Source organism: Diceros bicornis, chromosome 18, assembly GCF_020826845.1.
Source record: "Diceros bicornis minor isolate mBicDic1 chromosome 18, mDicBic1.mat.cur, whole genome shotgun sequence".
Classification (NCBI taxonomy): domain Eukaryota; kingdom Metazoa; phylum Chordata; class Mammalia; order Perissodactyla; family Rhinocerotidae; genus Diceros; species Diceros bicornis.
In genome coordinates, this window is record NC_080757.1 from 44,938,189 (window position 1) to 44,965,260 (window position 27,072).

A 27,072-nucleotide genomic window follows, 5' to 3' on the forward strand; every position below is an offset into this window, starting at 1 on the left:
TTGCCCTTTGTCCAGGGTGAGGGAAGAAGCTTACAGTGACAGGGTAGGCTCTGGTCAGTGGGCTGGCATCATGGGATTCACCCAAGCTTGTGGAGTTTGTTCATCATTAATTTATTCAGGAACTATTTATGGAGCATCTCATAATAATAGCTAACATGTAATGAGTATTTACCCTATGGCAGGCACCGTGCTACATGTCATATGAGCACTGTCTTATTTAGTCCCACATAACCTCCATGTGAGGGTGGGGCTGTTATTATCTCCACATTGTAGCTGAGGAAACTAGGCATGGAGAGTTTAGGTGACTTGCCCTAATAACCAGAAAACCTGATAAATGGCAATTCTGAGATGTAGTCTCAGCCAAACTACTCTTGTGCTCTTAGCCCCTACTCTCTGCTGCCTCCCCGTACGCCTTCCCCCGTCACCTTTGTGGTAAGTCCTGGGTTAGGTGCTGGGAACAGAGAGGGAACAAGATGCGCACAGTCCCTGCCGTCATGGATCTCACACCCTAGGCAGTGTCTTAATATAGTGGCTTCGAAACTGCTTTGTCCCTGACCTACAGAAAGAAATACTGTGTATATCATTTTTTATTATACATATTATACCCTACTCCCCAATATATAAAAGTTTCACAAAACAATATTTACTTTTACTATTTATATGCTTTGATACTTTCTATTTTATTCTGTTACATTTTATTTAATAAAATGGTGGTTGAGGCCTATTAAATTGATTTTGGGACCCATAAATGGGTTGCATTTCACAGTCTGAAAAATGCTGGTCTAACAGGCATCTTACTATACTTACCCTCTTCCTAGCTACCAACCCATTAACAGGCACTTCACCCAACCTTTCTGATGCCTCAATTTCCCGCTTCTGTACAATGGACTTAGATACTATCTTAGGAAGGACCACACGAGTTCATTTATGCTGGTTTAACTCCAAAGTGCTGGGTAAGCTCTAGGCCATTGGGAGATGGCAGAGCCTGCAGGAGGCAGAGAGCCACCACAGCTCCGATCACAGGGCTTCCCATGGGCTCCTGTCTTACAGGCCCTGCCTCTGGGCTCACCCCGCTGTAACCTGAAGGAGAATCTGCTGAAGGATAACTGTGCCCCGGAGTCCATCGAGTTCCCTGTCAGTGATGCCAGAATCCTGGAGGACAGGCCCCTCAGTGACAAGGGCTCTGGAGACAGCTCCCAGATTACTCAAGTCAGTCCCCAGAGGATTGCGCTCCACCTGCGGCCAGGTAGGAATGGGCTCGTTGCAGGGAGAGACCTCAGACAATGGGCACAGGGCACAAGGTGGAGGTCTGAGCAGGAAGCCTTGGGGAAGTAGCTCACAATGGAAATTGGGTGGGAACAGAAGGATTTAGGGGGAGGCGTGGGCAGAAGAATGGAAGAAAATGGAAGTTGTTGGGACTTGAAGTCAGAAGATCTGAGTTTCAATCTTGACTCTACCATATATTACCTATTTGACCTTGAGCAAGTTACTTAACCTTTCTAATATAGTAGATACTCAAAAAATGTTTGTTTCTTCTTTGCCTCAATGCCTGTTTTACCTAGCTTATAACTTTGTGTTGGGGCTCAGATGAGATATAAGATGAGAAAGCAATTTGTTAGCCCCCTTTCCATGAGAGATTGGGACAGGGGCATGGGGGCACAGAAAATAGGGGCAGGAGACCTTCAGAGGGAAGAAGGATTAGGCTAGGAGACAGGCTTTTGGAAGCACTGATTTTGACTTTCCAATTATATCAAGAAGAATTTAAGAAAGTACCTTCTACATGCAAGGCATCTGTTGGGTGCTATGGGATTCAGAGAAGGGTGGGACATAGTTCCTGCCTTTTACAGGGTCTGAAGTGTAGTAACTGCCAAAACCTCTGTGACTCAGGTTGGTAGACCCTTGGGGCCCAGAGGAGTAGACAAATGGGTATTTAGAGAGGCTGGAAAATTTTAGAATGGAAAAGAAGAGGTTAAAAATAGGAGGGTCAAGAGATTTGAAGAGGAATAGAATTTCAAGGGGAGAGGAGAAGGGACCAAGGCTTTCAAGTTTGGTCTGATCAAGAAGTTACTTAATCCCAACTGTGTCCAAATACATTTATTAATCTTAGGGGGAGAAGACAAGAAAAACTAATATCCTTCTGCCTTCCAGATGATTCGAAGAGTTTCTCCGTCCAAGTCCGGCAGGTGGAGGATTACCCCGTGGACATCTACTACTTGATGGACCTGTCTTACTCCATGAAGGATGATCTGGGGAGCATCCAGAACCTGGGTACCAAGCTGGCCTCCCAGATGCGCAAACTCACCAGTAACCTGCGGATTGGTTTCGGAGCCTTTGTGGACAAGCCTGTGTCTCCATACATGTTTATCTCCCCACCAGAGGCCCTTAAAAACCCCTGCTATGAGTAAGTCGCTCCTCTAGAAGCCTAGGGCAGCATCCCTCCCCTTTGCCCCAGGCAGTTCCAAGTCCTGGCTCCTATTTCTAGCTCTAGGGTAGCTTTGGTGGCTGCCTTCTGGTCAAATCATGTCTCCTCTCTACCTTGATCTTCCTGTCTGGCAAGAGGGCTAGCCTGTTGATCTAGAGTGTTGTGTCAATAGAGTCCAAGGCTGTTAGCAGACCTCGAAAGAAAATTCATCTGGGGCCGGCCCTGTGGCTTAGCGGTTAAGTGCGCGTGCTCCACTGCTGGCGGCTCGGGTCTGGATCCCAGGCGCACACCGACGCACTGCTTCTCCGGCCATGCTGAGGCTGCGTCCCACATACAGCAACTAGAAGGATGTGCAACTATGACATACAACTATCCACTGGGGCTTTGGGGAAAAAAGAAAAAGAAAAGGAAGAGGATTGGCAATAGATGTTAGCTCAGAGCTGGCCTTCCTCAGCAAAAAAGAGGAGGATTCAGCATGGATGTTAGCTCAGGGCTGATCTTCCTCACAAAAAAAAAAAAAAAGAAAATTCATCAGTTTCTTGGTCTTGGTCACAAATAAATAGGAGACAAGAGAATGGGAAGGAAATGAGATCAAAAGTAGAGAGAAATTTATAGATAAGGAAATAGAGGAATTATGATTTCAGAAGGATTGATTCTGTCGTTATTGTCATCATTGTCCTCCTCAACATCAAGAGTATGAGTCCTATAGGGTTAAAATGCAAGGAATTAAGTCCTAATGCCTAAAGGAATAGTCCTAAGTCCAAGAGGAATATAAAAGTGGAAATGATATTTATTGAACCCTCTAATAGTCTATAAATTGATAAGTGTGCCTCTATTGATACTTTGGCTTATAACTGAATGGTTTTATTTAATTGGTGAAAACTATGCAAATCCATGGGTTATAATAATTTAAAATGATGGTTGCTGAGCCTGACAAGGTATGAATTTACTTTTTAGTTTTCAAAGTTATATAAATGTGCCTTTTTAGCCTTCTGTCTGGGTTGTAAGTTTCCCCAATAAAGATGTCAGCCATCAATTCAACAAACAAACCGTTGGGCTGGGGATCGAAATGCTCCTGTCTGGCACAGATCTATCAATTTATTGATAGATTTAGTGTTCAGGGACATTAAATTATTGACGAACTTTTGCTTTGTTGTTATGTTAATGTTACTTTAGAGAAATGTTAAGTAAAAGGTAAGAGCAGCAACAGAGCCTCACTCTGATGTAGGTGCTTTGCATGTATTGACTCATTTAAGCCTCACAACAACTCTTATGAGCTATGTGCTATCACACCCCCATCTGCCCCCATTTTTATAGGTTAGGTAGAGAGAAGCTTGCCTAGGGTCCCATGACTAGTGAGTGGAGGAGCTGGGATTTGAACCCAGGCAGTCTAGTTCCATAGCCCACTCTCCTAGCCTCTGGGGTAGCTGGAGGTGAGGGCAATGTGATGCCTTGGGTAATTTGAGGGGTTTGGAGTCTGAACTGTCTGGGTAATTGTGGTTGTGTAGAAGTGGCCTGAGAATACCACTATCCATATTTGTCCCCCACTCTCTCCCTCCCACTCCCCATGCTGCCTTTTCCATCAAGGTGTCTGCTCAAATTATCTCCTTTCCTCCCCAGTATGAAGGCCACCTGTTTGCCCATGTTTGGCTACAAACACGTGCTGACGCTAACTGACCAGGTGACCCGTTTCAATGAGGAGGTGAAGAAGCAGAGTGTGTCACGGAACCGAGATGCCCCAGAGGGTGGCTTTGATGCCATCATGCAGGCTACAGTCTGTGATGTGAGTTTGGAGGGCACAGAGTGCAAGGTGGGGTTGGCACAAATCAGAATGGGGAAGGAAGTGGCTCAACTGTGGGGATTTCTGTGTGAAACGAGAGATAGGAACTAAGCAGAGCTTCGTACAGTATGAGCAAGGAATTGCTCCTGATATGCAGCCTCTGCTTCTGTCTGCTCCCTGGCCAGAGTTGACAATCGTTTGAACCCCAGTGGTCCCAGATATTTCCTGGGGAGAGCATCTTCCCAACTTGTCTGGAAGTGTATCAGAGTCAAGCCTGGGTTAACTTAACCTCAGCAAAGTGGGAAGATAGTCAGATGGGATTTCTTCTAGCCCAGCCCAGCTCTGCAGATACAGGTGGGTTTCTAGATGGGCCATGTGGTTATCATCGGAAAAGTTATATTTGGAGTTGAAGTAGGTGTTTTTCAGCTGCTTGAACTAATCAGCTATGAGACTTTTCCTAAGAGAACAGAAACCTCTGAGTTGGAAAGCTCCAGCTTGTGTTCCAAGGACTGGGACTGAGGCCCTTCTCCAAGACAACTTGTTTAGCCCTTCAGGCAGGGAGGTCCTTGAGTCTTTGTTTTCTACCAACTACCTGGCTGAAGTTGTATTGTGTCTTTTGCCTTTTTATTTTTTAACAGGAGAAGATTGGCTGGAGGAATGATGCATCCCACTTGCTGGTGTTTACCACTGATGCCAAGACCCATATAGCATTGGATGGAAGGCTGGCAGGCATTGTCCAGCCCAATGATGGGCAGTGTCATGTTGGCAGTGACAACCATTACTCTGCCTCCACTACCATGGTGAGATTCTTGGTACCACACCACCTATGGTCCCTGTTAACTATGGCCAGGGCTGCCCTAACCCACCACCTTTGTTCGAATATGAAAATGGCTGTCCTTCCTCTGGGCAGGGTGCAGGGCTCATTTCAGCCTGCCCTCACCCTGCCCCTCCCCACCAACTGGACACCCACATCCAGGGTACAACCTGCACAACCATTAGAAATGGTCCTTGATGTAGTCAGTGTTACCACTACCTCCACTGCCTCCAGCACCACCTGCAGCATCATGGCATCCAGAATGGACTCAAAGGACTTTTGCAGGTCCAGCCGGAAAGCAGGCCTTCCTGTCTACTGTGCATGATTAGCCCCTTCTTGGAATACCATGCTCACTTGTGGTTATTGGAAGATGATAGAGGAAAAAGAGACAAAGATCGTGCAAAGCATGGAGAGCTGGTCCTGTGAGGAAAGGTTAAAGGACTCAGAGTTATTTAGCTTGAAAGAAAGAAGGCTAAAGGATGATTTAGCTGATACATGAGAAGACTTCTTGTAAGTTGTTTTCTATGGCCGTAGAAGGTTAAATAAGAGGCAAGGAGTTTACATTGAAACAGAGGAAATTACTGTAAGCCATAAAAGAAGTGTACAGACCCTCAGAATGCTGATACTCTGAGTATCTGGAGGATGTGTGAACTCTTCGTCTCTTACAGACAATACAGCAACTACCTCGTCTAGGCAGCTTAAAGGTACACCTATGTAAAGACAGGAGCTTGAGCTAGATGATCTTATGAGCTCCCTGCAAGGTCTTGGTTCCCAGGGACATGTTCACAATTCACCAGCATCCCTATTGTGGCTTGAGTTCCTTGGTGTCAGCCATATCCAAGTCAAGCACTACCAGGCAATGTGTGAATCAGTCACCACTGACACTTAATCTGTGCAAGGTACCTTACCAGGGGCTGAGGGAGAAAAAGAGACTATATAAGGTCCTACCTTTAGTGAGTTTTTAGTTTAGCTGAGGAGATGTGTTACCAATAACACGAGATGCCTGATTAGTGCTAAATGGGTGGCACAGTCAATAAGGGCTTCAGGTATTCAAAGGAGGAAAGCTCATCATGAACTGGGATGGTCAAGGAAGTCCTTCTGGAGAAGGTGGGACTTGAGCTCGGTCTGAAGGAAGGAGGAAGATTACCCAAAAGAAGGCCACTCCAGGTGGGAGAAAGAGAGTGGGCCTGGTCAGTGGTAAGTAGAAGACGGAGAGAGTGAATAATGATTGGAAAGGAAGGTTGAGACCATATGGTCGAGGATTGCAAGCACCAAGTCAAGCCATCTGTCAGCAGCTCCTCCAAAACAGGAGGAAGCTTTGAAACAATGAGGCCTAAGAGTACCTGGCCCATGGAAGCTGCTCCATGGTATGAATGCATTGAATTCACGTAGGAAGAAAGAGGTGCTTAGTTTTGACACCACCAGCCTGTACCTTTTCATCCATCCCTGGAGTTCACAACTAGGTTTGTGCTGCTACTTACCCGCTTTCCTCATGTTGATCATAGGGTGAAAAAGTTTGAGCACCACTACTCTCTGGGCCACAGCCCAAATCAGCCAAGTTCTAAGGCTTCGAATCCAGGGATGTACGTGAATAGACTTCTTAACTAACCTCTACATCCTCCTTTTTCACAGGATTATCCCTCTCTGGGGCTGATGACTGAGAAGCTATCCCAGAAAAACATCAATTTGATCTTTGCAGTGACTGAAAATGTAGTCAATCTCTACCAGGTGACTATGCCCTCAGGGCTCCCTGGAGTGGGAGGCGGGCCTGTGATGAGTGGACCTGTCTCAGGGCACCAGCCCATGCTAGCATTGGCCATGGTCTCCAACCAGGAAAGACCCTCCTCTGACCTGTTCCCTGGAGCTAATGATTTCTCTCTTTGGCCTTTCTCCTCCAACCTTGAACCTAGCAGGATGGGTGTGTTGATGTTTAACGGTGGTGGAGGGGAGTGATTCAGTGGGGTGAGGGGTGTGAGGGGTTCTCTATAATTTTTCTCAGGGTTGGAAAACTGCTAGATTTATTCCTGGCAGTGACAAGTAAAATATCCCATCCTTCCCTCAGTCTTCATTTCAAGACCCTCGATCTGATTTGAGGAGGGCTTTTGGAGACCACCCCCTTCATTCAGTCAGCCCTGAACATCTTTATCTTCCTTTCTAGAACTATAGTGAGCTTATCCCGGGGACCACAGTGGGGATTCTGTCTGCCAATTCCAGCAATGTCCTTCAGCTCATTGTTGATGCTTATGGGGTAGGTATCTTGCTCTGGGAATGGGCCCACTAAGAGTCTATCTCACTTGGCATTACCCAGGAGGGCTCAGATTTGGGAGTCCTGGCTGCTAGTCCACTAAGCAGCCTTCACTGCCTTCCTCTTGTTCTTCCAGAGGCCAGGTGATGGGAGCCAGCCAGATGGCCAGCACTGGGAAGAATGCTGCCTTCTGAGAAAGAAATGACTCAGAAAAGAGTGTCAGGAACAATGCTTAGGAGCAAGAGCTTAGAGAAGGTGGAAGGAAAGAGAGGATGAGGATGGTGATGAGGAAGGAGCAGAGCCCTGATATTGGGGGTGGGGGCAGGGTGAGGGAGAGCTGGGCTTCCACAATAGAGAAAAGAGGGAGCTGAGCTGCAGGGAAGGTGAGGTTGATTAAAATTTAGGTACAAAATGCTTCTACCCAGGGTGACCTGCATTAGCACTCCTCTTTTGCACTTCCCTGAAGCCTATAGGAGGGTGTAGCTGGTTTGGATTTTACCCAGACTCACCTAGCCTCAAGTGGGAACAGAGAGAAGGAGCAAGTCCTGGGCAGGAAATAGCAGGAAATAGGCTGCTAGGGGTGCTAAGGCACTGCCAGGGTGGGTCCAGAGCCACCTGACAGATTTTGCTTGGGATGGAATTGGCTCCTACCCATTTCTTTACCTTCTTTTGCCCTTTTCTGCTCAGAAAATCCGCTCTAAAGTAGAGCTGGAAGTGCGTGATCTCCCTGAGGAGTTGTCTCTATCCTTCAACGCCACCTGTCTCAACAACGAGGTCATCCCAGGCCTCAAGTCTTGTGTTGGACTCAAGATTGGAGACACGGTGAGGTGGGCTGGGCAGGGGCTGAAGCTGCAGCTCTGACCCTGGCCTGTGCCCCGGAGTGTCTGTGGGCACCCCACCCCTTCCTTCCCTGGACCTTCTTCCTGAAGCACACTACAAGTTAGATGCAAGGGAGCTGCCAGCCTTTTCCTCTGAGGCTTCTATTGCCTAAATCTTCTCTGTTAAGAGAAATTCACCGTCAGGATTTTCAAAAACTTGCATTTAGGTTACCTCTGTTTGTTTATGTACAGTTGATTACAAATGAAAATATTTCTTGGGGCCGGCCCTATGGCATAGCAGTTAAGTGCGTGCACTCTGCTGCTGGCAGCCCAGGTTTGGATCCCGGGCGTGTGCACCGATGCACCGCTTGTCAGGCCATGCTGTGGCAGCATCCCACATAAAAGTGGAGGAAGATGGGCACGGATGTTAGCTCAGGGCCAGTCTTCCTCAGCAAGGAGAGGAGGATCGGCATGGATGTTAGCTCAGGGCTGATCTTCCTCACACACACACACACAAAAAAGAAAGTCACACACACACAAAAAAAAAAAGAAAGAAAAAAGAAAATATTTCTTACCTTCAGCTCCTAACCAGTCTCCAACCTCCCTCAAGGTAGTGGCTTTCTTTCCTCCACAATGTAAAATGGCAGTGTCATCTATAAATACTTATTGAGCACTGACTTTGTGCCAGGCATTGTTCTAGTTGCTGAAGATTCAACAGCAAATAGAACAGGCAAAATTAGGTACCCTCATGGAATTTCAGAATGCAAATGTTCACTTTGTCCCTTTAGTCCCTCTATGGCTTTCCTTCCTTAGTGACTGGTTCTCCTCTGCTTCTGCCTGAGGGGAGGGCGTTGATGAAGGGGGAGGGAGGAAAAGAGGAGGATATCTATATCTATATCTATATCATCTATATCTATATCTATCTCCATCCATCCATCTGTCTGTCTGTCTATATTCTAGGCACATGTGCACACACCCCATGTAAGAAATATTGGCCTGAAATGTGTTTGATTGCACAAGTGATGAAATGTTCTGTGGAAACTGAACAGTCGATTCTGAGCCTGTGGTTGCCAGCTGTGTGGCACTGTGTGGTGCAAAATAGCTTTGTGTGTTTTGCTCATATTATGTAATCAGTCCAGCTAGCTTGGTTGGCCAGAGCAGAGTGTTCAGGAGGTCACAGGCTGTGTTCTTCTTGAGCTGGTTTATATCACATGTGGAATTAAAAAAAAAAGCAACCTATCTCATGACTGTAGACCATGTCTCTGCACCCAGCCAGATAATGTCACAACTGCACAACTATCCCTGGGCTCTTGATTTGCTTTGCAGATCTTGGTAGTGGGAAGGCTGAGGAACTCCAGATAGTGGAGGATAAGACACCAGTCTTTGTATTCCTGGGCAGGGCAGGGAACAGCTTCTTTCCCTCCAGGGCTGGAGTGTTAACAGGGTCCACCCTGTGTCTGAATGTGGTCTTACTTTCCATCCAGGTGAGCTTCAGCATTGAGGCCAAGGTGCGTGGCTGCCCCCAGGAGAAGGAGAAGTCCTTCACCATCAAGCCTGTGGGCTTCAAAGACAGCCTCACCATCCAGGTCGCCTTCGACTGCGACTGTGACTGCCAGGCCCAGGCTGAGCCTCACAGCCACCGCTGCAACAACGGCAATGGGACCTTTGAGTGTGGGGTGTGCCGCTGCGGGCCTGGCTGGCTGGGGTCCCAGTGCGAGTGCTCGGAAGAGGACTACCACCCCTCCCAGCAGGATGAGTGCAGCCCCCGGGAGGGCCAGCCCATCTGCAGCCAGCGGGGAGAGTGCCTCTGTGGCCAGTGCGTCTGCCATACCAGTGACTTTGGCAAGATCACGGGCAAGTACTGTGAGTGTGATGACTTCTCCTGTGTCCGCTACAAGGGGGAGTTGTGCTCAGGTGAGGAAACTCCACACCCCTCCCGTCCCCCGGTACCCCCACTCACACATCTGCAGCCTCTGGAAACGTAGGCCAGGGCTTGAGGTGGACACAGGAAGCCCCAAGGGCAGAGCTGAGTGGATGGTGTTCCACTCTAATGGCAGAAGACAGAAATGAGGTTCTCTTTAATTTGTCTCAGCTCCCTGTGTCCTTGCTTGTGGGGTACAAGCAAGCAGAAATGAGCTTCTGCTTCCAGAGGCTTCTCTCCTATAAGAGGGTGGGAAGGAGTGGGGAAACTTGAAGGTAAAGGTAGTTCTTTTCTTTCATCTGCCCTTCTGCTAATATTTTAAGTCACTGGTTTTAATCTTTTTGAGGATATGGACTAATCCCTTTTTAAGGTAAAAAAAAAAAAATCACTGACTGATAGTAATTGAATGTTTAGTATTTATAGATTTGGAAAATACATGATGTCAGAATATATAGTAAAGTTAGTAATAGTTATTTTACATAAATTTATCTTTTTATTACAAAAGACTTGGAAAATAGTAGTACATATGCAAGAGATTAGAGCACATTTAATGGACCAATACACTTGGAACAATGGCTGGAAAATATAAGCTCATATTAAATGTCGGCACTATTTTGTTATCACTGTTGGTACTATTATTACTTTTTGGATTCTAGATCTGTGCTGGCCAATACGGTAGCCATTAGCCACATGTGGCTATTTAAACTGAAATTAATCAAATGTAATTAAAATTTAAGTAAATTTTTATTTAAATTTAATTACCTTTAAAATTAAAAATTCAGTTCCTCTGTCACTCAGGAGCCATACGTGGCTAGTGGCTGCCATGTTGGACAGCACAGATATATATATTGGATAACACTGCCATAGAGAGTCCCAGCCTACAGATTGGGGATTATGATTTTGAGTCCTTCTAACTGCGGGATACTGAGTTGTTGTCTTTCTCATTCCGAAATTCAGTAAAATTTTGAGGACCACTGAAAATCTCAAATCTCACTCATTTCTCCTTGCCTCAAAGACCACTCCTGGGGTACTTCGCCAGCCAGAAGAAGTTGATGTTAATGTAGTCTTTTATCTGCAGACACACTGACAACACTCTCAGAGGCAAATGGGCAGTCTGAGTTGTTCCTGGGGCACTTGGGGATACGTTTTTGCTGGGCTATAATCACTATGGCTCAATCTCTCTTGTGACAGACAGATTGAAGACATTTGCAGATTGGTTGGGACTGGTTTATGGGTGTGTTGTGTGGCCAATAGAACAGAGATTATAACTGGCTTCTATGGTGATCAAATCCATGACGCAGATTGGCTTCATTTGCATTGGAGTTCTGACCAGCTGATGTTCACTTTCATATCAGCCTAAAAAAGCTTGATTAGAAAGGTAAATCTGTGTCATTCTAAAGCACAGCACGTCCAAGTACGTAATATAAAAGTGGCTCGTTTTTATTATCTACAACATTGTTTCCTTTACTCACGCCAACAAAATTTGAGAGAGAAATTGGAGAAAAATGACGCAGAGAGATGAGGGGAGAGAGAGAGTAGGTACACACAAACATATACAAACAGCAGTATGAATTAGGGGGTGAGGCAGGAATTTCAGTTCATTTTAATATTTAATAGTATTTATATAATATTCAAAGTACCAAAGGGAATGGGTAAGTTGGACGTGGGAGACCCAGGGGGAGAAGGTTGGGACTGAGGGGGAGAAGGCTGCCCTAGGAGAGGCCTACGGATAGCCTACTGGGGGCACCAGGGATGAAGGGGGGCCCTCTACTCCTCCACGGCCTGATTGTTCCCGGTCTGGTGTGAGGCAGTGTGGGCGGGATCCCAGCCAGAGTGTGTTTCCTTTGCCTGCTGGCCCCACTGAAGCCACAAAACAAAGCTGCCTGGGTCAGCAGCCCTGGTTCCTGCCTCCACCGGTGCAAGAACAGCTCGTCCTCAATGTGCTCCAGCCTAATTCATGAGGGAACCCCAGGGGGCTGCTGCAGCATCTCAGAGGCCTCCCTCCCCCACTTCCCGCTGGGCTCTTGGGTGCCCACTGGCCTCAGGTCTGGACCCTGTGGTGCCATCATCACATTCTCCAATGACAGATACTCAGGAGCACACATTGAGCACCTGCTCTGTGCCAGGTACCTGGTGCATATGGGTTAACAGGGGTCACGCGTGATTAGTGACCTCTCAGAGCTTATAGCCCAGCTCACCGTTGTCCCTCCCCAGAGCTGCTGGCCTGTGTCTGTTCTTTGCTGCAAGTAGGGGCTCATGAGGCAGGAGCGCGATGACTGGGCCATTTCTCTAGCCCCTGGCATTCCCCCTCATCTCCTCCCTGCTAGAGGCATGGTCTTCGTGGTTGCACATTATCAGCACCTCTGCCTCAAACATCAGGGAGCACATCCTTGTCCTCAAGGGACTCTTCTACCTGCCATATCCATGAACATAGATTGATCAGGCACCCCCGTGAGCGAGGTTCTGTGTTGTGTGCTGGAGTGTTGAGGGATAGAGAGACATGAGTAAGGCAGTTTGCCCTTCGTTAACTTGCCTGAGGATAATTCACAACACGAGGCAGAACCTACCAGATCCTGGAAGTGAGGTGTCCTCAGGGAGTGTTATAGGAGTCCACCGGAGAGAGACTCACTGTAGAGAGGGGAGGCCTGGGCAGCTTCATGGAAGAGGTGGGATGTCAAAGGAAGGGCTGGCTCATAAAGGAGAGGAGCGGAGTGATGCATCACTCTGGGTCAAGCTATATAAGGAGAGTGATTGTATTCCCTCTGACCTGAAATACCTGCTCCTCCCTCTCCTCCTCGCCTCCCCCACCTTCCTTGTTGCCTTCTTCCCAACCTCCCTCCTGTTTCTTACACTTTCTCTTCATTTCTCACTCCCCTCCTCTGACTTTCCTATAAACTCAGGCTCATCCTGAGTTTTGCTGGAGGGGTGCCAGTCCTGTGACATTACCACACTGTGGCTTCCTTTTAAGGGCTGACCCTGCCAGGGCTTAGGATCAGCCTGCTGGCTCTGGCCTGCCACTTCCACTCCCAACCTCTCTCCCCGGCTGGCCCGGCAGTCCGTCTTCTCAAAGATCACTTTGTTTAGCTTCACAAAGGAAACACTATGGGACAAGGGTTTCTGAGGAGGCTGAGACCGCTGAGTGCTGACAGGCCTCTGTGCTGTAGGCCTTTCCCTGTCCAGGAGCCATGGCCAAAAGCTGGGTGTCATGGACACTGTGGCCCCACTGCTGGCTGGCACACCTATCCGCTGGCTGCTGTTAGGGCTGCTGATAACAGCTCACAGCTGCCCCTTCTCTGGAGCATTATCTTCAGCTGACAGGAACTGTCTTGTCCGCAGACCTTGAATGACTGATAGGTAACAGGTTACACAAGGCCAGTCCCTTTGCCTCAAGGTGGGGCTAGCTCTGTGGTGCCATTCACATTCAGGAGCCCACCATGGATCAGGCTGAAGGGAGTCTCTGGCTGAGATCACATTCCTGCCAGCTTTTGACTTCTGCCCTGTCCTGCTCCCCTCCCTCCCTTCCCCTTCCCCAGTAAGTCCCTTGAACAAGAATCTCACCACAAGCTATATCTCTAGGGAACCCAACCTCAAAATGCAGTCCTTTTTCTTTCTCCACCCTTCTGCCAGCTGAGTATCTCTACTCTTCGGATATACTTGGCAGCTGGAGCAGGTGAGGTTATGTTCCCCATCCCTCCTGGGAAACAGACATTTTTTTCCAAGGCAGTGAAGATGTGTCTGAGTCTTGAATGCCAGTGTGCCATTACGGATGGTGCTGCGGTCACTGGCAGAGGGACCTATAGAGGCCAAGAGCCACTAGTCAGACCCACTGGGGTCACTGGGGAGTAGTAGGTAGGTGCCAGCTAGTTGCTGTTTGTGTCTGGCCATGTTCCACTCTCTCCTCCACCATCTTGGGGCCCATCTGTTCACACAGTGGCATGGTTTTCAGACCAGTTCAGGTTACTTCCTCCTTGCTCCCTTCCTTTCCTCTGATTGACAATCAGATTTTTATTATTCATCCACTTCTTCCTGATTCAGAGTCCTGGAGAATGAGTCACCTTTCTGCAGGGTTTAGGAGCCAATTTTTAAAGCCTTGTTAAGTGCATATTAGAGAGATATAGCATTGAGTGAATGCCTGCATTTAAGCAGTCTAAGCCCCGACCCCAGTCTCTCCTCCCATTCCTATGCTCACGTAGTAAAGTGAATAGGTGTTTCCTATGAGGGCTGATGGCTCTTTGCAATACTATGATAATACAACACAGGGCACAGGTTGGTGACTGTTTGTGTTTTCCAGGAATTTAACTAGGACGTAAGCTCCATGGTAATAGGAACCTTGCCTGTCTTGCACTGCTGTGGTATGAGCTCAATAAATATTTGTTAAATGAATGGATAAATAAACAAACATTAATTGCATGCCTACTCTGTATCAGATGTTATGCTAATCACTACTGATGGGAAAATTAATATGATATGTGCTCCCCCATCAAGGGGCTCACAATCTAGAAAGAGAAACAGATAGGCAAGCAAATGGGTTGAAGATAAGGGTTGAAACAGAGGTCTGTATAAGTGCTGGGAGAGCACATGGGCATACAGGTGATTTGGCCTGGGGAGGACAGAAAGTTACAGAGAGGAAGGAACATTTGAGTTGACCCTTTAAGGGTGAGTAGGAGTTTGGTAGTGGTCACAGGATGAAAGGGCATCTAGGTAGAGGGAACAGCATGAATAGAAGTGTAAGGATATAAGGATAGGGTAGAAGATGGAGTACAGTTCAGTGTGGTGGCTAATGTGTGGCAATGTGAGGAGGGTGATGAGAGGTAAAGCTGGAAAGCAGGTGGAGCCACTGTCGTGGGGTGGGGGCCCTCACCAGCTGGTCTGCCCTCTTGGGCTGTGTGCTTTCAGGTCATGGCCAGTGCAGCTGTGGGGACTGCCTGTGTGACTCCGACTGGACCGGCTACTACTGCAACTGTACCACGCGCACTGACACCTGCATGTCCAGCAACGGGCTGCTGTGCAGTGGCCGGGGCAAGTGCGAATGTGGCAGCTGCCTCTGCATCCAGCCAGGCTCCTACGGGGACACCTGTGAGAAGTGTCCCACCTGCCCTGATGCCTGCACCTTTAAGAAGTGAGTGGGGAGAGAAGTGAGTTGGAGAGAGTTGGGTGTCTGGGAGTGGGAAGAGGGTCCCCCAGACTAGAATCTTCAGCTCTCAAGTTTCCGTCTCTTACTCACCGAAGTTTTAGAGAGAGTCTACTCCAGCCGGATGGTTAGCTTTCCTCTTTCCACTGAAAACTCTGGGGAAAGTTGGAGGTAGAGCCAACCGTGAAGGGGCCAGAATAGTACCAGCTGGACTCCAGTTGGAGGAACCCCTCTCCTAGGGTGGCATCCTGAAACCCTCAGTTGGGAGGAAGGCTAAACCAGGTAACTCCTGGGGAATGTTCCATTGCTGATGTTCTGATTCTGTGGGAGATGTGGGGCTGGACTTATGAAGGACACTCTGTGAAACAGATGAGGTTTACCAGGACAAACTTCACTTATTGGGGGGATCAGAGGAAGCCCCTGACAGCCCAAGTCCGTGGCACTGCCATTTCTCTTACCATTTTAAGCAGGGCTGGATTGATGGGTATATAACCTGTACATTCTACAGGGCCCTGTGCTTAGAAGGGCCCCATTGGTTTAACGCTCTGTTGTCACTGTCTTGAAATGCTCAGTAATCTTTGAACAAGGGACCTGACATTTTCATTTTCCACTGGGCCCCCAAATTACATGACCAGTTCTGACTTTAAGGTTCCTAGAAGTGGCGTAGGGTTCACCCTCCTGTCACAGTCTTGGATAGGATATGAAGTTTAATGAAGTTACCTGGGGGCCTCTGCCTGGGTGAGGAGGGCACTCCCATCCCTGAACTCCAGATTTGACTATCTGGGCCCCAGGATTGTCTTACAGATGTTGCTCTTTGTGTGTTTGTTTTCTGAGGTGGACCAGCTTTCTGGGTGTATGGAGGTCAGAGCCAGACTGAAACAGACTGAGGTTTGCTCCTCCCTTGCTTTAATCCCCATGTCCTCTCTCCTTTAGGGAGTGTGTGGAGTGTAAGAAGTTTAACCGGGGAGCTCTCTACGAGAAAAATACCTGCACCCGTTACTGTCGTGATGAGATTGAGTCTGTGAAGGAGCTTAGTAAGTGCAGCATGTCTTAGAGTTGCACACACCCAGGTCCCAAGTTGTTCTGATTTAATCCCAGCACGTATCCATCTCTCATCGGTAAAATGGAAGAGTAATGCCTACCTCAAAGGCATGTTGTGCAGGCCTGATGCCCAGAAGGCACTTCATAAAAGCTGGCTTCCCTGAGGATCCTCCTGCACCTCTACAATCTGTGCAGCAGTCCCTCCCCCTTCTGCTTCCCAGAGCCCACAGAATCAGCAAGATCCTGCAAATACTTTTCAAGTATGTATAAATCAGGCAACCCTAACTTCACCTCCTCAAGGAAAGGAAGATAATGCACCCCATTTTACAGATGAAGAAACTGAGGCACACAGTGTGGGAGTGCCCATGACAGTCTTAGCTTAGTAGGCCAGTAAGCATTTACTAAGTTTACTTAACTAAGAGTATTAAGCTATGCCCAGGCATACAGCTTTGCTGGTTTGGAAGGAAACTTTCACCATTATGGATTTGTAGCCAAAATCTTAGCTTGAAGCCCTTTTGGCTCTCTGGAGCCCCTCCTGGAATTAGACAGAAATAAAGTGGGGAGCAAAACTCTTGCCTGCAATTATTCTGGTTTGTACTTCATCTTAACTTAAAAGGAGATGATCTTTGCTGCCATCAGCACATCTGATGTGGTTATCTGAGCCAGCTCGGCATTGGGTGGTGTCAGGGAGATGGCTATCTCCAGAGATAGATAGCCATCTCCCACGAAAGGAGGAAACACGTCTTTAGTGAGAGCCATAGTAAGACACAGCCAGTCAGTCAGCTTCTGGATGGTGGTGTTATGGAAAAGAGTCAGATCTCTGGACCCTTGGGCTAATAGCAGAAGTGGGGCTGAGGTGAGGGTAGCAATTCGGGGATTGAGTTTGAAGAGACAACTTTTCCTCTGGAGGAGACTGGGCTTGCTATGATTAGCTCAGTGGGGAGAGGCTGCTGAAATGTGAGATATTTTTATCATCTAGACCAGATGGGTATTACAAGTTAATTGATAAGTATTTCTTCCCCCACCCCCACGCTATGGTAATCATAAAAACAAATGCTTATTTGTATGGAATTTTATAACTTACGTAAGTTATAAAAGTATCTTTTTATGCACATTATCTTATTCTTCTCCCAACAACCCAGTAAAGTAAACTATAGTACTATTATTATCTTCATTTTGAGGCTGAGGAAATTGAGTCTCAGGGAAGTTAAGTAAATTGTCCAAGCAAATTAATGGTGAGTTAAGATTAGAACTAAATCCTGAAATCCTTACTCTTTCCACTGTACTGTAATACTGCTGGCTTACTGAAGGCTTATTGAGTTCCAGTCTGTAGGATGTGCTTTGAGACTCACGTTCTAGTCCTAGTCCATCACTTATTTGCTGTGTGGCCTTGGTACATTTGCTTAATCTCATCGTATGTCAGTTTTACCCATCTGGTTTCATCAGTGTAGGGCACAGTACCGCTGATAGAGGGTAACCCATAGTTTCCCTGTCAGAATAACAGGTTTTAGAATTAGAAGGGATGAAACCTATAAAACATAATGGGAGTCAGAAAAGAGAGAATGGCTCTGGAGAGGAACTCTAGATCAGAAGCAGAAATGGAAGAAATATAAGGCCTAAGTAAACAAACTATTGAGAATCATTGAGCAAGCAGAGAAAGGAAAGAGAGGGAAGGGAACACCCATTGTGTGTTAGGTGCTGTTTACTTTATGCTGTTTAATTCTCCACCAACCTTGTGAGGTGGGGGTATCATCTTCCTTTTATAGATGAAGAAAGAGAGACTTGATGAGGTTGAATAGCCATTCAACTAACTAAGATCACACAGCTGGTAGGTGGTATAACCAGGCTTTGAATCAGATTGTGTAATATGTTATGTCATGTCCCTTCCAGAGGAAGGAATAAAAACCAAAAAGGGCCTGTGAGGGACAAAATACATCAATGAGGGTCATCTGGAGGCAATTGCCAGGCACAACAGCCTTCTCAAATCCAGGCATCTTGCCTAATGTCATGCGTAGGGTTTCCTGTCATATACTTTCCCAGAAGTCTCATGACTGGGGTTCAGGGGTGGCCCCATCTTCCAGGATTTGACTCGTTTTTCATTCTCCCATCTTTCCCCAGAGGATACTGGCAAGGATGCAGTGAATTGTACCTACAAGAATGAGGATGACTGTGTTGTCAGATTCCAGTACTATGAAGACTCCAGTGGAAAGTCCATCCTATATGTGGTAGAAGAGCCAGGTGAGTGAACCCTGAGGACCCCTGGCCATAACCCCAGGGAGAAGGAGAACCATATTGGGCAGTGATTTCCACCCATCACTCCTCTTAAACAGAACAACCAGATTAAGCCTGGCCTTACAAGTGATGCTTTAGGGCCTGTCGTCTAGGTGTGGAGGATATATTAATACAAATATGAGCAAGACAGTGACTCGCTAATTGAAGAGAGAGAAAAATAAGAGGGTGGGTAAGGAGAGGAAGAAGGTAGATATGGATCCCATCAAGGAACAAAATATATCATGGCATTTCTTTGAAGTGGTAATGTTAAGAAGTGAGGAGTTTAAATTCTAGCACTTTTTAGGGGCTGGCCCAGTGGCGTAGCGGGTAAGTGTGCATTCTCCGCTTCAGCGGCCCAGGGTTTGCAGGTTCAGATCCCGGGCGCGCACCGACCCACCACTTGTCAAGCCATGCTGTGGCGGTGTCCCACATAAAGTAGAGGAAGATAGGCACGGATGTTAGCCCAGGGCCAATCTTCCTCAGCAAAAAGAGGAGGATTGGCATCGGATGTTAGCTCAGGGCTGATCTTCCTCACAAAAAAAAAGAAAAAAAATTCTAGCACTTTTCAGCACAAGGCATCTGCCCTACTAAACGTTAAATGGTTGCCAAGAGCAACCTGCTTGCTGCTTCAGAGGAAGGCCTGATGGTTGAAGGTGTTGACCTTACCAGGTTCACAGCCCTGAACACTAATAAGATAGTGCTTGCTCTCAAGAGGAGGAACTCATCCCATCACACACAGACCAACCACAGGTTTGTCACCATCCATCGAAGGAGATTTGCTTTCCTCCTCTTACCACCTTCATCACCTTTCTTTCCCTGAAACAACAGATTAAGATATGAATCATTAGGAAATATTTTTGAGTACTTATTATATATCAGGCACTGAGCTAGGTGCTGGGAATATAACAGTAAATAATGCAGACATGGCACTCACAGGCCATGGAGGAGACAGGCGTGTAAATTAGTAATGACACTGCAGAGGGATAAGGGCTATCGTATGGCGGGGGGGGTGGGGGTGGGGGGGGGTGGGGGTGGGGAGTGGGCGAGAACTCCTGGAGTAAAGGAACAATGCTAAAGACAGAGGCTAAAATCACTTGGTTGCTTGACATTCTTTACAGCTGTAGGAATTTCTTTAAATCGTCCTTTAGACCAGGGGTCAGCAGACTTTTTCTGTAAAGGGCCAGATGTTAAATATTTTAGGCTTTGTGGGCTGTATAGTCTCTGCCGTGACTACTCAACTCTGCCATTGTAGCAGGAAAGCATCTGTAGACTATATGTAAATGAAGGGGCCTGGCTGTATTTACAAAAACAGGTGGCAAGCCACATTTGGCTCACTGGGCCATAGTTTGCTGGCCCCTGCTTTAGGGCAGTGGTTCTCAAACTTTTGTATGTTCCCTTGGTAAAAAATCCAGAGTCCTGAGCCCTGTCCTACTTCCACAAGCCTATGTCTCTGTGATCTCTATTAGTGCTCCTGGTAATTGTGATACACCCCAATATTTGAGTGCCTCTGCTTTAGACACATTTTTCCCCATGAGCCTTCTCAGGCCTCCTCTAGCCTCCATTCTGCTGCTAGGTTTGGTGCTCCTGTTTGACTCTCGTAGTAGCTGTGCTTCCCTTAGAAGGGCCTTCATCACACTATTAAATTGTTTCTTTCATCAATCACCTGTCTCCCTCGGTAGTTCATAAGCTCCATGAACACAGGAACGGCATCTGTCTAATCTACTGTAATATCCCCATACTTGGCTTAGTCATCTGCAGAGAAGATAGTTAATAAATGGGTTTTGAATGAATTAATAAGACTGATTATTCCTAGGAGACAGGCAGGCTTGTATACATCTTGATATCTCTTGGGAGAATTTTGGTGCTTGAGAAGGAGGGGGATGAAAGTGGGAAAAGAGCTGCTACATCTGTGTCACCCGGGGTATTGCTGTCTCCATGGGTAGAGGAGAGCATGGTGCCCTCATCTGTGATATTGTTCATCAGCCTTTGCCAGAGCACTCACCCTCACCCTTTATAAGGGAGAAGGAAGGTAAAGAAAGGGCATCACTTTAGTTTTATTTAGTGACTCAAGGGAAGGCTGATGTGGGGAAGGGGAGAGGGAAGAGCCTGGGTATGTATCTCTGTGGGAGCAGATGTGGATTATTTGACCATGACTTCCTTACACTTTCCCATCCACCTGTGTTAACACATTTCATGAATTTTTCCACAACCACCTTATCTGTACCTTTGTCCCTTCTCATTTCAGAAGGGTGGTATGTTCTTGCTGTTGGATTTAACATTACTTCATCTCTTTGCTACAACAATCCTTCTAGTGCTCCTGTTGTATCACTTACCAAAATCATTTGGCTTGGTATTCTGAGACTGGAATCTCCTGCCTGGAGTTGTGGAGAACAAAGGTGATGATAATCTAGGGTGGTACAAATAACCTCCTGGGGGTAACTTTTCTGGCTTACTGCCAGTAGATTCCTTCCTCCACATTAGGAGGTGGGACCCCAGACCTACATTTCCTATCTCGTTGTCCTGGAATTCCAAGTTCTGCCTCTCCTCTCACTCCCCACCCCCAACCATTTTCAGGGGCTCTGGCTTTGAGTAGAATGTAGCATCTGGGGTACATGAGTATAGGAGGAGATTATTCTCATTCTCTTCCCAGACTCATGCTCTTGCAGATGCTCTCTTTGTTTTTGTTTTTGTTGTTTTTAAATATTTATTTATTTATTTAGTATGTGTGTGTGTGTGTGTGTGTGTGTGTGTGTGTGTGTAAGATCAGCCCTGAGCTAACATCCATGCCAATCCTCCTCTTTTTGCTGAGGAAGACTGGCCCTGAGCTAACATCTGTGCCCATCTTCCTCCACTTTATATGGGACGCTGCCACAGCATGGCCTGAGAAACAGTGTGTTGGCGCACGCCCGGGATCCAAACCCGGGCTGCCAGCAGTGGAGCGTGCGCACTTAACCGCTATGCCATGGGGTCGGCCCCTGCAGATGCTCTCTTTGAAGGGCTGAGCCATTGCAGGGCAGTAAACAGAGCACTGCCACAGGGTTTGCCAGTGGCCAAGTGGTGTTCAGCCCACGTGGAATGGGCTCCCCTGAGTTGGGCCCTCATCACTCTCAGATAGGGCTGCCTGATAAAATACAGTATGTCCCATGCAAATATTTGGTACATACTTATGCTAAAAAGTTATTTGTTGTTTATCTGAAATTCAAATTTAACTAGACTTCCTGTGCTTTTGTTTGTCAAATCTGCTAACTCTACCTAGTCTTTCCTGACCTGGGGTCACCCACCATGGGTCCTCATCACTGTGGCTGAGAGGGCTCTCCAGAGACCACCTGATCTTGTCTTTTGCTTCAAGGGAGTCTGCCATCCACCCCTTTCAGGATAGAGGGTTAACTGATTTCTTTTTCCCCTGAAGACCTCCTGGCATTCTACCTGTCCTGCCCATACTGACATGCAGAATTGAAGAGATTTCACTTTGACATTTGAGAGTTGGCCCTACCTCAGTCTTCCAGAGAATTCATAATTGCTTTTCCCAGAAGCACTGGGGCCCTTCACTCCTGGGAAATTGGACACTGGAACTTCACAGCTTCTTTCCAGGAGCTCCTTTAATTGTAGACATATTGTAATTTGGTGGCTTGGGAAATAGCCAGCTTGGGTTTGTGGTGGTAGTTGTTTTTGGGTAGTATGTGGTGAGCATGGGTGTATGTTTAGAGAAGAAGGTGGGAGACAGTGTGGAAAGTGGGTGTGACCTCCTCTCCAGACCCATCAATACTCATATACAAACAGCTAATTACATAACACCTGAGAAGTTACCAGAGTGAGGTCACCCATCAGACACCCGTGGTTTTTGGGAAGCAGAGCTCTGCAGAGCATACTCAGTAAGTATGGGGTGACGCACCTCTGTCTGTATGGGTTGTTGACTGGGGTTGAACAGGAAGTCAGCTCTCAATAGGGTTAGGATTTTAGATGACTAAATATTTTGGGAAGGAACCCAAAATGTTGTCTTGGTTGGCAGGCCGCCTGGTCTCTAAGTATACTAAAAAGGTCATTAGGTTAGCACCCCTCAGGGTGGTAAGTATCTGAACCAGGGTAACAAACTCAAATGCCTACAGGAGCTAGATAAATAAATTGGTGAAAACAGCTGGATATAACAAGAACACCAGCAATAATGGCAGCTGGTATTTATTGAGCACTGACTCTATGCCAGGCACTGTTTTGAGTTCTTTAAATATATTTAACTTAATTATTCCTCACAACAAGTTTTTGAAGTCAGTGCTGTTACTTTCTCCATTTTAAAGATGGAGAAACAGGAAACAGACACCCAGAAAGGTTAAATAATTTATCAAAGATCATATAGCAAAGTAAGTGGTAAGCCAGTGTTCAAACCCAGGCAGTCTGGCTCCAGAGCCCACAGTAGCGAAGACTCTGTGACAAGTCACACTTTGCTGCCATTTAGTGGAGGAAAGAGAGAGTGGTGAGGATTCTGGCAAATTAGAAAACATATCCCATCTAAAAGGGGTAGCTTCTCCTCACCTCTAGGCAGTTGCTGCCCTGTAAAAATATAAGTTCAGTGTTTCTAGATCTTTTGATTTTTTTTTTTAAAGAGAAGAAGAAGAATCTGAAATTTTAGGGGAAGAATCTCCTGATTTTTCAATGGTGCCAACAAAATCAAATTTTTAATAAACAGTTGTGTGAACCCATGCCAAGTAGGCTAGATTCTGCCCGTGGGTGACCAGCTCATGACTTCTGATTTTAACCACTCAGGACAGATTATTGCTGTCCTAAAGATTGGCGCCCCCCTCCTTTTAAAAATTAATTGATTTACTTTATAAGTCCTATTTCCTTCAGAGAACTTTCTAGAACTTTATTACTTTGTCAAGAAGATCTTATTTGAACTAGCCAGTTCAAGTGATTCCTGCTCCATTCACAACCCCCTTGTTCTGTGCTCTCTCCTAACAGAGTGTCCCAAGGGTCCTGACATCCTGGTGGTCCTTCTTTCAGTGATGGGGGCCATTCTGCTCATCGGCCTTGCTACTCTGCTCATCTGGAAGCTCCTCATCACCATCCATGACCGGAAGGAGTTTGCTAAATTTGAGGAAGAGAGAGCCAGAGCAAAATGGGATACAGTAAGAGGCTGGGCTGGGCCAGGCTGGGTGTTTTCTTAAGTCGTAGGTTTGAGAGGCTGAAGTGAAGGCTGCAGATGGTTAGGGTGGCCATGTTCAGCCAGCACCATAGTTTCCCAGATAGCCTCTGTTCTGGAAATTGGGAGATGGTCCCACTGTCATGTTGTGCTTATACTTCCTGGAAACCGCTTGATTCTCTCTCTACCACCCAGTGACCATGAGCCATATCAGTGAGTACTGACTGACCACAGATAGGGCCCAGCTCTGCTCTGAACATTGTGAAGAGATGAAAAGGAAACTTATTCTCCAATTGAGGGAGACAGGACAAACTTGAGAATCCTACATTGAGAATATATAATACAGTATATACTGATGAAGTGCAAGGCATTAAACACAAACAGAAAAAAAAAGTAATAGCTAACATCTACCTAGGTTTTACCATGTACCGGGAACTATTCTAAATGCTTTTTATGTATTAACTTATGTCATCTCTATGACAATCCTATGTGGTAGGCAACATTATTATTCCCATTTTATAGGTAAGGAAATAGTACAGAGAAGTTAGGTAGCTTGCCTAATTGTGGGAGGGAATTAGATTACTATAGGAATTACTTTTTGGGTTAGCATCTGAGAAATAGTGGCAGGATGTCCTTCTATCTCATTCTCTTCTTTTTCCTCAGATGATGATGGTAGCTTCCAAATCAGACTCCACTTTTATGCTCCCTGCAGCCAATCCTGATTGAATTCAATCAAACAAGCATTTATTGAGAACCTTCTATATACTTGATTTTACTCTGTTCTCCTTTGGCTCATCTTCCACATTTTAACTTTTTTCTGGACCTTCCAAATGGCTGAATGTCCAGGAGTAGGCTGAAAGTTTGTTCCCATTTGATAGTGACCTCAGGCCTTTGTGCCCAAGGGTGCCAAGAAACTGAGATGTTTCTGTTAGTACAATGTAGAAATCCTGAACCTCTGAAGCACATGAGAATGTGTTCCATTTCTGGAAGCTACTACTAAGGACTACCAGACCTTATGAGATTTGTCACTTTTTTTTTTTTGCTGAGGGATATTAGCCCTGAGCTAACACCTGTGCCAGTCTTCCTCTACTTTATACATGGGTCGCCTCCACCACATGGCTGACGAATGGTGTAGGTCTGTGCCCAGGATCTGAACCCGTGAACCTGGGCAGCTGAAGAGAAACTCGCCGAACCCAACCACTATACCACAGGGCCTGCCCCAAGATTTGTCACTTTTTGTTAGAAAATGATTTGGGAAACTTAGTGAGGGTCCTTTTTCCTAATAACATGATTGTTTTTGGGTAGTGCTTGAAGAGATGAGATGAAAACAAATTAAGAATTATTTGAGTGGGGCCGGCCCCGTGGCTTAGTGGTGAAGTGCGCACACTCCGCTACTGGAGGCCCAGGTTTGGATCCCAGGCGCGCACCGACACACCGCTTGTCCTGCCGTGCTGAGGCAGCATCCCACATACAGTAACTAGAAGGATGTGCAGCTATGACATACAACTATCTACTGGGGCTTTGGGGAGAGAAAGGGAAAAAAAGGAGGAGGATTGGCAATAGATGTTAGCTCAGGGCCGGTCTTCCTCAGCAAAAAGAGGAAGATTGGCATGGATGTTAGCTCAGGGCTGATCTTCCTCACACACATACAAAAAAGAATTATTTGGGCAAAAGCTGTCCTCTATGTTCCAACCACCACCTGCTACATTTCTCTTCCCTGCCCACATCCCCCAGCATGGTGACAATGAAGGAAAAAGGGGAGAAGGGCAAAAGAGATAGTGTGGGAGAGGGGGAGGAAATAGGAGATGTCGGCTAGAAGCTATCCTGAAATGTTTTGGGATCACCAAAAAGTGATGGGTTGAATTTAACCACTTAGAAATAGTGGCAGGATGACATTCCCCCTTATCTCTCCTCGTATTTCCTATCCGTTCCCATCTTAAGAGAGAATATGTGAATACAATGAGCATTAAGCTGTTCATTGATGGTATATCCCAGAGAAGGGTGTCTTGGGAAAACTTCTCAGATGAAATGTAAGCCTCGAGGGTAGGGAAGAATTGAGGAATTCACTTTTCTGTTCTCTCCGCAGGCCAACAACCCACTGTATAAAGAGGCCACATCCACCTTCACCAATGTCACCTACCGGGGCACTTAATGAGAAGGAGTTGTCCTCAGATCATTACCAGACTGTCCCAGGATTGTAGGCGTCTCTGCTGTCATGTTTACAGGGGACAATATCTGTGGAGTGGGATTGGGGGCTTGGAGTGGGGTGGGTTAGAAGAATGTCAGTATGTGGAAGTGTGGGTCTGTGCATGTGTGCGTGTGAGTGTGCTATGTGAGGGGGAATGTGTAATTTAAAACTTGTGATGTGTCACAGATAAGCGGAGCTCCTCAGCCTTTGTCCTCAGAATGCCTCCTTCAGGGATTCTTCCTGCTTAACCTGAGGGTGACCCACGTAGCTGAGCAGGTGTTCTTTATTACCTCAGCGAGAAGCCAGCTTTCCTTTTCGGGCTATTCTCCCTGAAGAGAAGGGCAAAGCTGAGGCCTCTCATTCCGGAGAAATGGAGCTTGACTCTACCCTGAGGTTATGGTTCTTGGGCCTGACTCTCAGCAGTTATGGTAGGAACTGCTGGGTTTTGCAGCCTTGTTGTGTCATCTGTGCCTCTATCTCCTTTCCCTTCCCTCAGGCTGAAGGAGAAATCAGGGGAGAGCTGAACCCTCAGAGTTGCCCATGCCTTTACCATCACCTCAATCCAGCATGGTTCTCTCATACGGGGAGTCCTTGCTACCTAATTCTTTGATCTGTTTGGAGTGAGGTTGGCAGGGTCACCCAGGGGTCATGCATGGCCTGGGGGAATGTGCCAGGGTCTCCCAGTTCATAATCATCACCCTCAGATTTGCCTCATTGGCAGCTCCACCCTAGAGGTTCTTTTAGAAGAAGTGTGTCACTTAGACCAGCACCACCTCTTTACTCCTACTTCCACACTCTTACTGCTGTAGACATTTGCTACGTACTGGGAATTTCTCTCATGATCAAAAGCTTTTCCTCCCAGGAAGAGTGCTATGGTTAGAGCCAGAGGTCTGGCCCTGCCCTCAGGCCTTCTGCCCCTTGTCCAAGGCACCTCCACACACCCAACCCTGTGCTTCTCTGTGCTATGTCCATCCATGGGGATGATTGCATTTATCTACCTCTTGGGTGTCTTGTGAAGGAATCATTCCCATGGGTCTCTGAGTCTGCTGGGCATAAGTGCCAGGGTGGAATGATGGGCCAGTTGTAGCAACATGTGTGGCCTATTCTCCTATGGGCTAAGCAACCATATGTTAACTCAGTCTTTAATCTGAGAGGCCACAAGTACAATTTTATTTTATTTTTCTCCTTGGGGCACCTGAAACCATGATGAGGCTTTGCTTAATCTAAAGGAACATGTATAGAAACACACTTGCATTATATTTGTAATTTTATGTGACAAGGAGAAAGGAGAGTATTAAAAAACCACA

At 46.7% G+C, this 27,072-nt stretch overlaps 1 protein-coding gene across 1 annotated transcript in view; it reads left to right on the forward strand.

Moving 5' to 3' along the window:
• ITGB3 (integrin subunit beta 3) overlaps positions 1-25,826 on the forward strand; it is a 47,983-nt gene extending 22,157 nt beyond the window's left edge. Inside the window, exons 3-15 of the mRNA XM_058561285.1 lie at positions 1,051-1,246; positions 2,149-2,401; positions 4,043-4,205; positions 4,841-5,002; positions 6,649-6,744; positions 7,175-7,264; positions 7,949-8,083; positions 9,564-9,993; positions 14,897-15,119; positions 16,065-16,165; positions 18,291-18,410; positions 23,397-23,563; positions 25,664-25,826. Of these exons, the coding sequence (XP_058417268.1) occupies positions 1,051-1,246; positions 2,149-2,401; positions 4,043-4,205; positions 4,841-5,002; positions 6,649-6,744; positions 7,175-7,264; positions 7,949-8,083; positions 9,564-9,993; positions 14,897-15,119; positions 16,065-16,165; positions 18,291-18,410; positions 23,397-23,563; positions 25,664-25,729 (2,202 nt within the window). The 3' untranslated portion in view covers positions 25,730-25,826. The remainder of the gene's footprint in view (positions 1-1,050; positions 1,247-2,148; positions 2,402-4,042; positions 4,206-4,840; positions 5,003-6,648; positions 6,745-7,174; positions 7,265-7,948; positions 8,084-9,563; positions 9,994-14,896; positions 15,120-16,064; positions 16,166-18,290; positions 18,411-23,396; positions 23,564-25,663) is intronic.
• Positions 25,827-27,072: the final 1,246 nt, after the last annotated feature.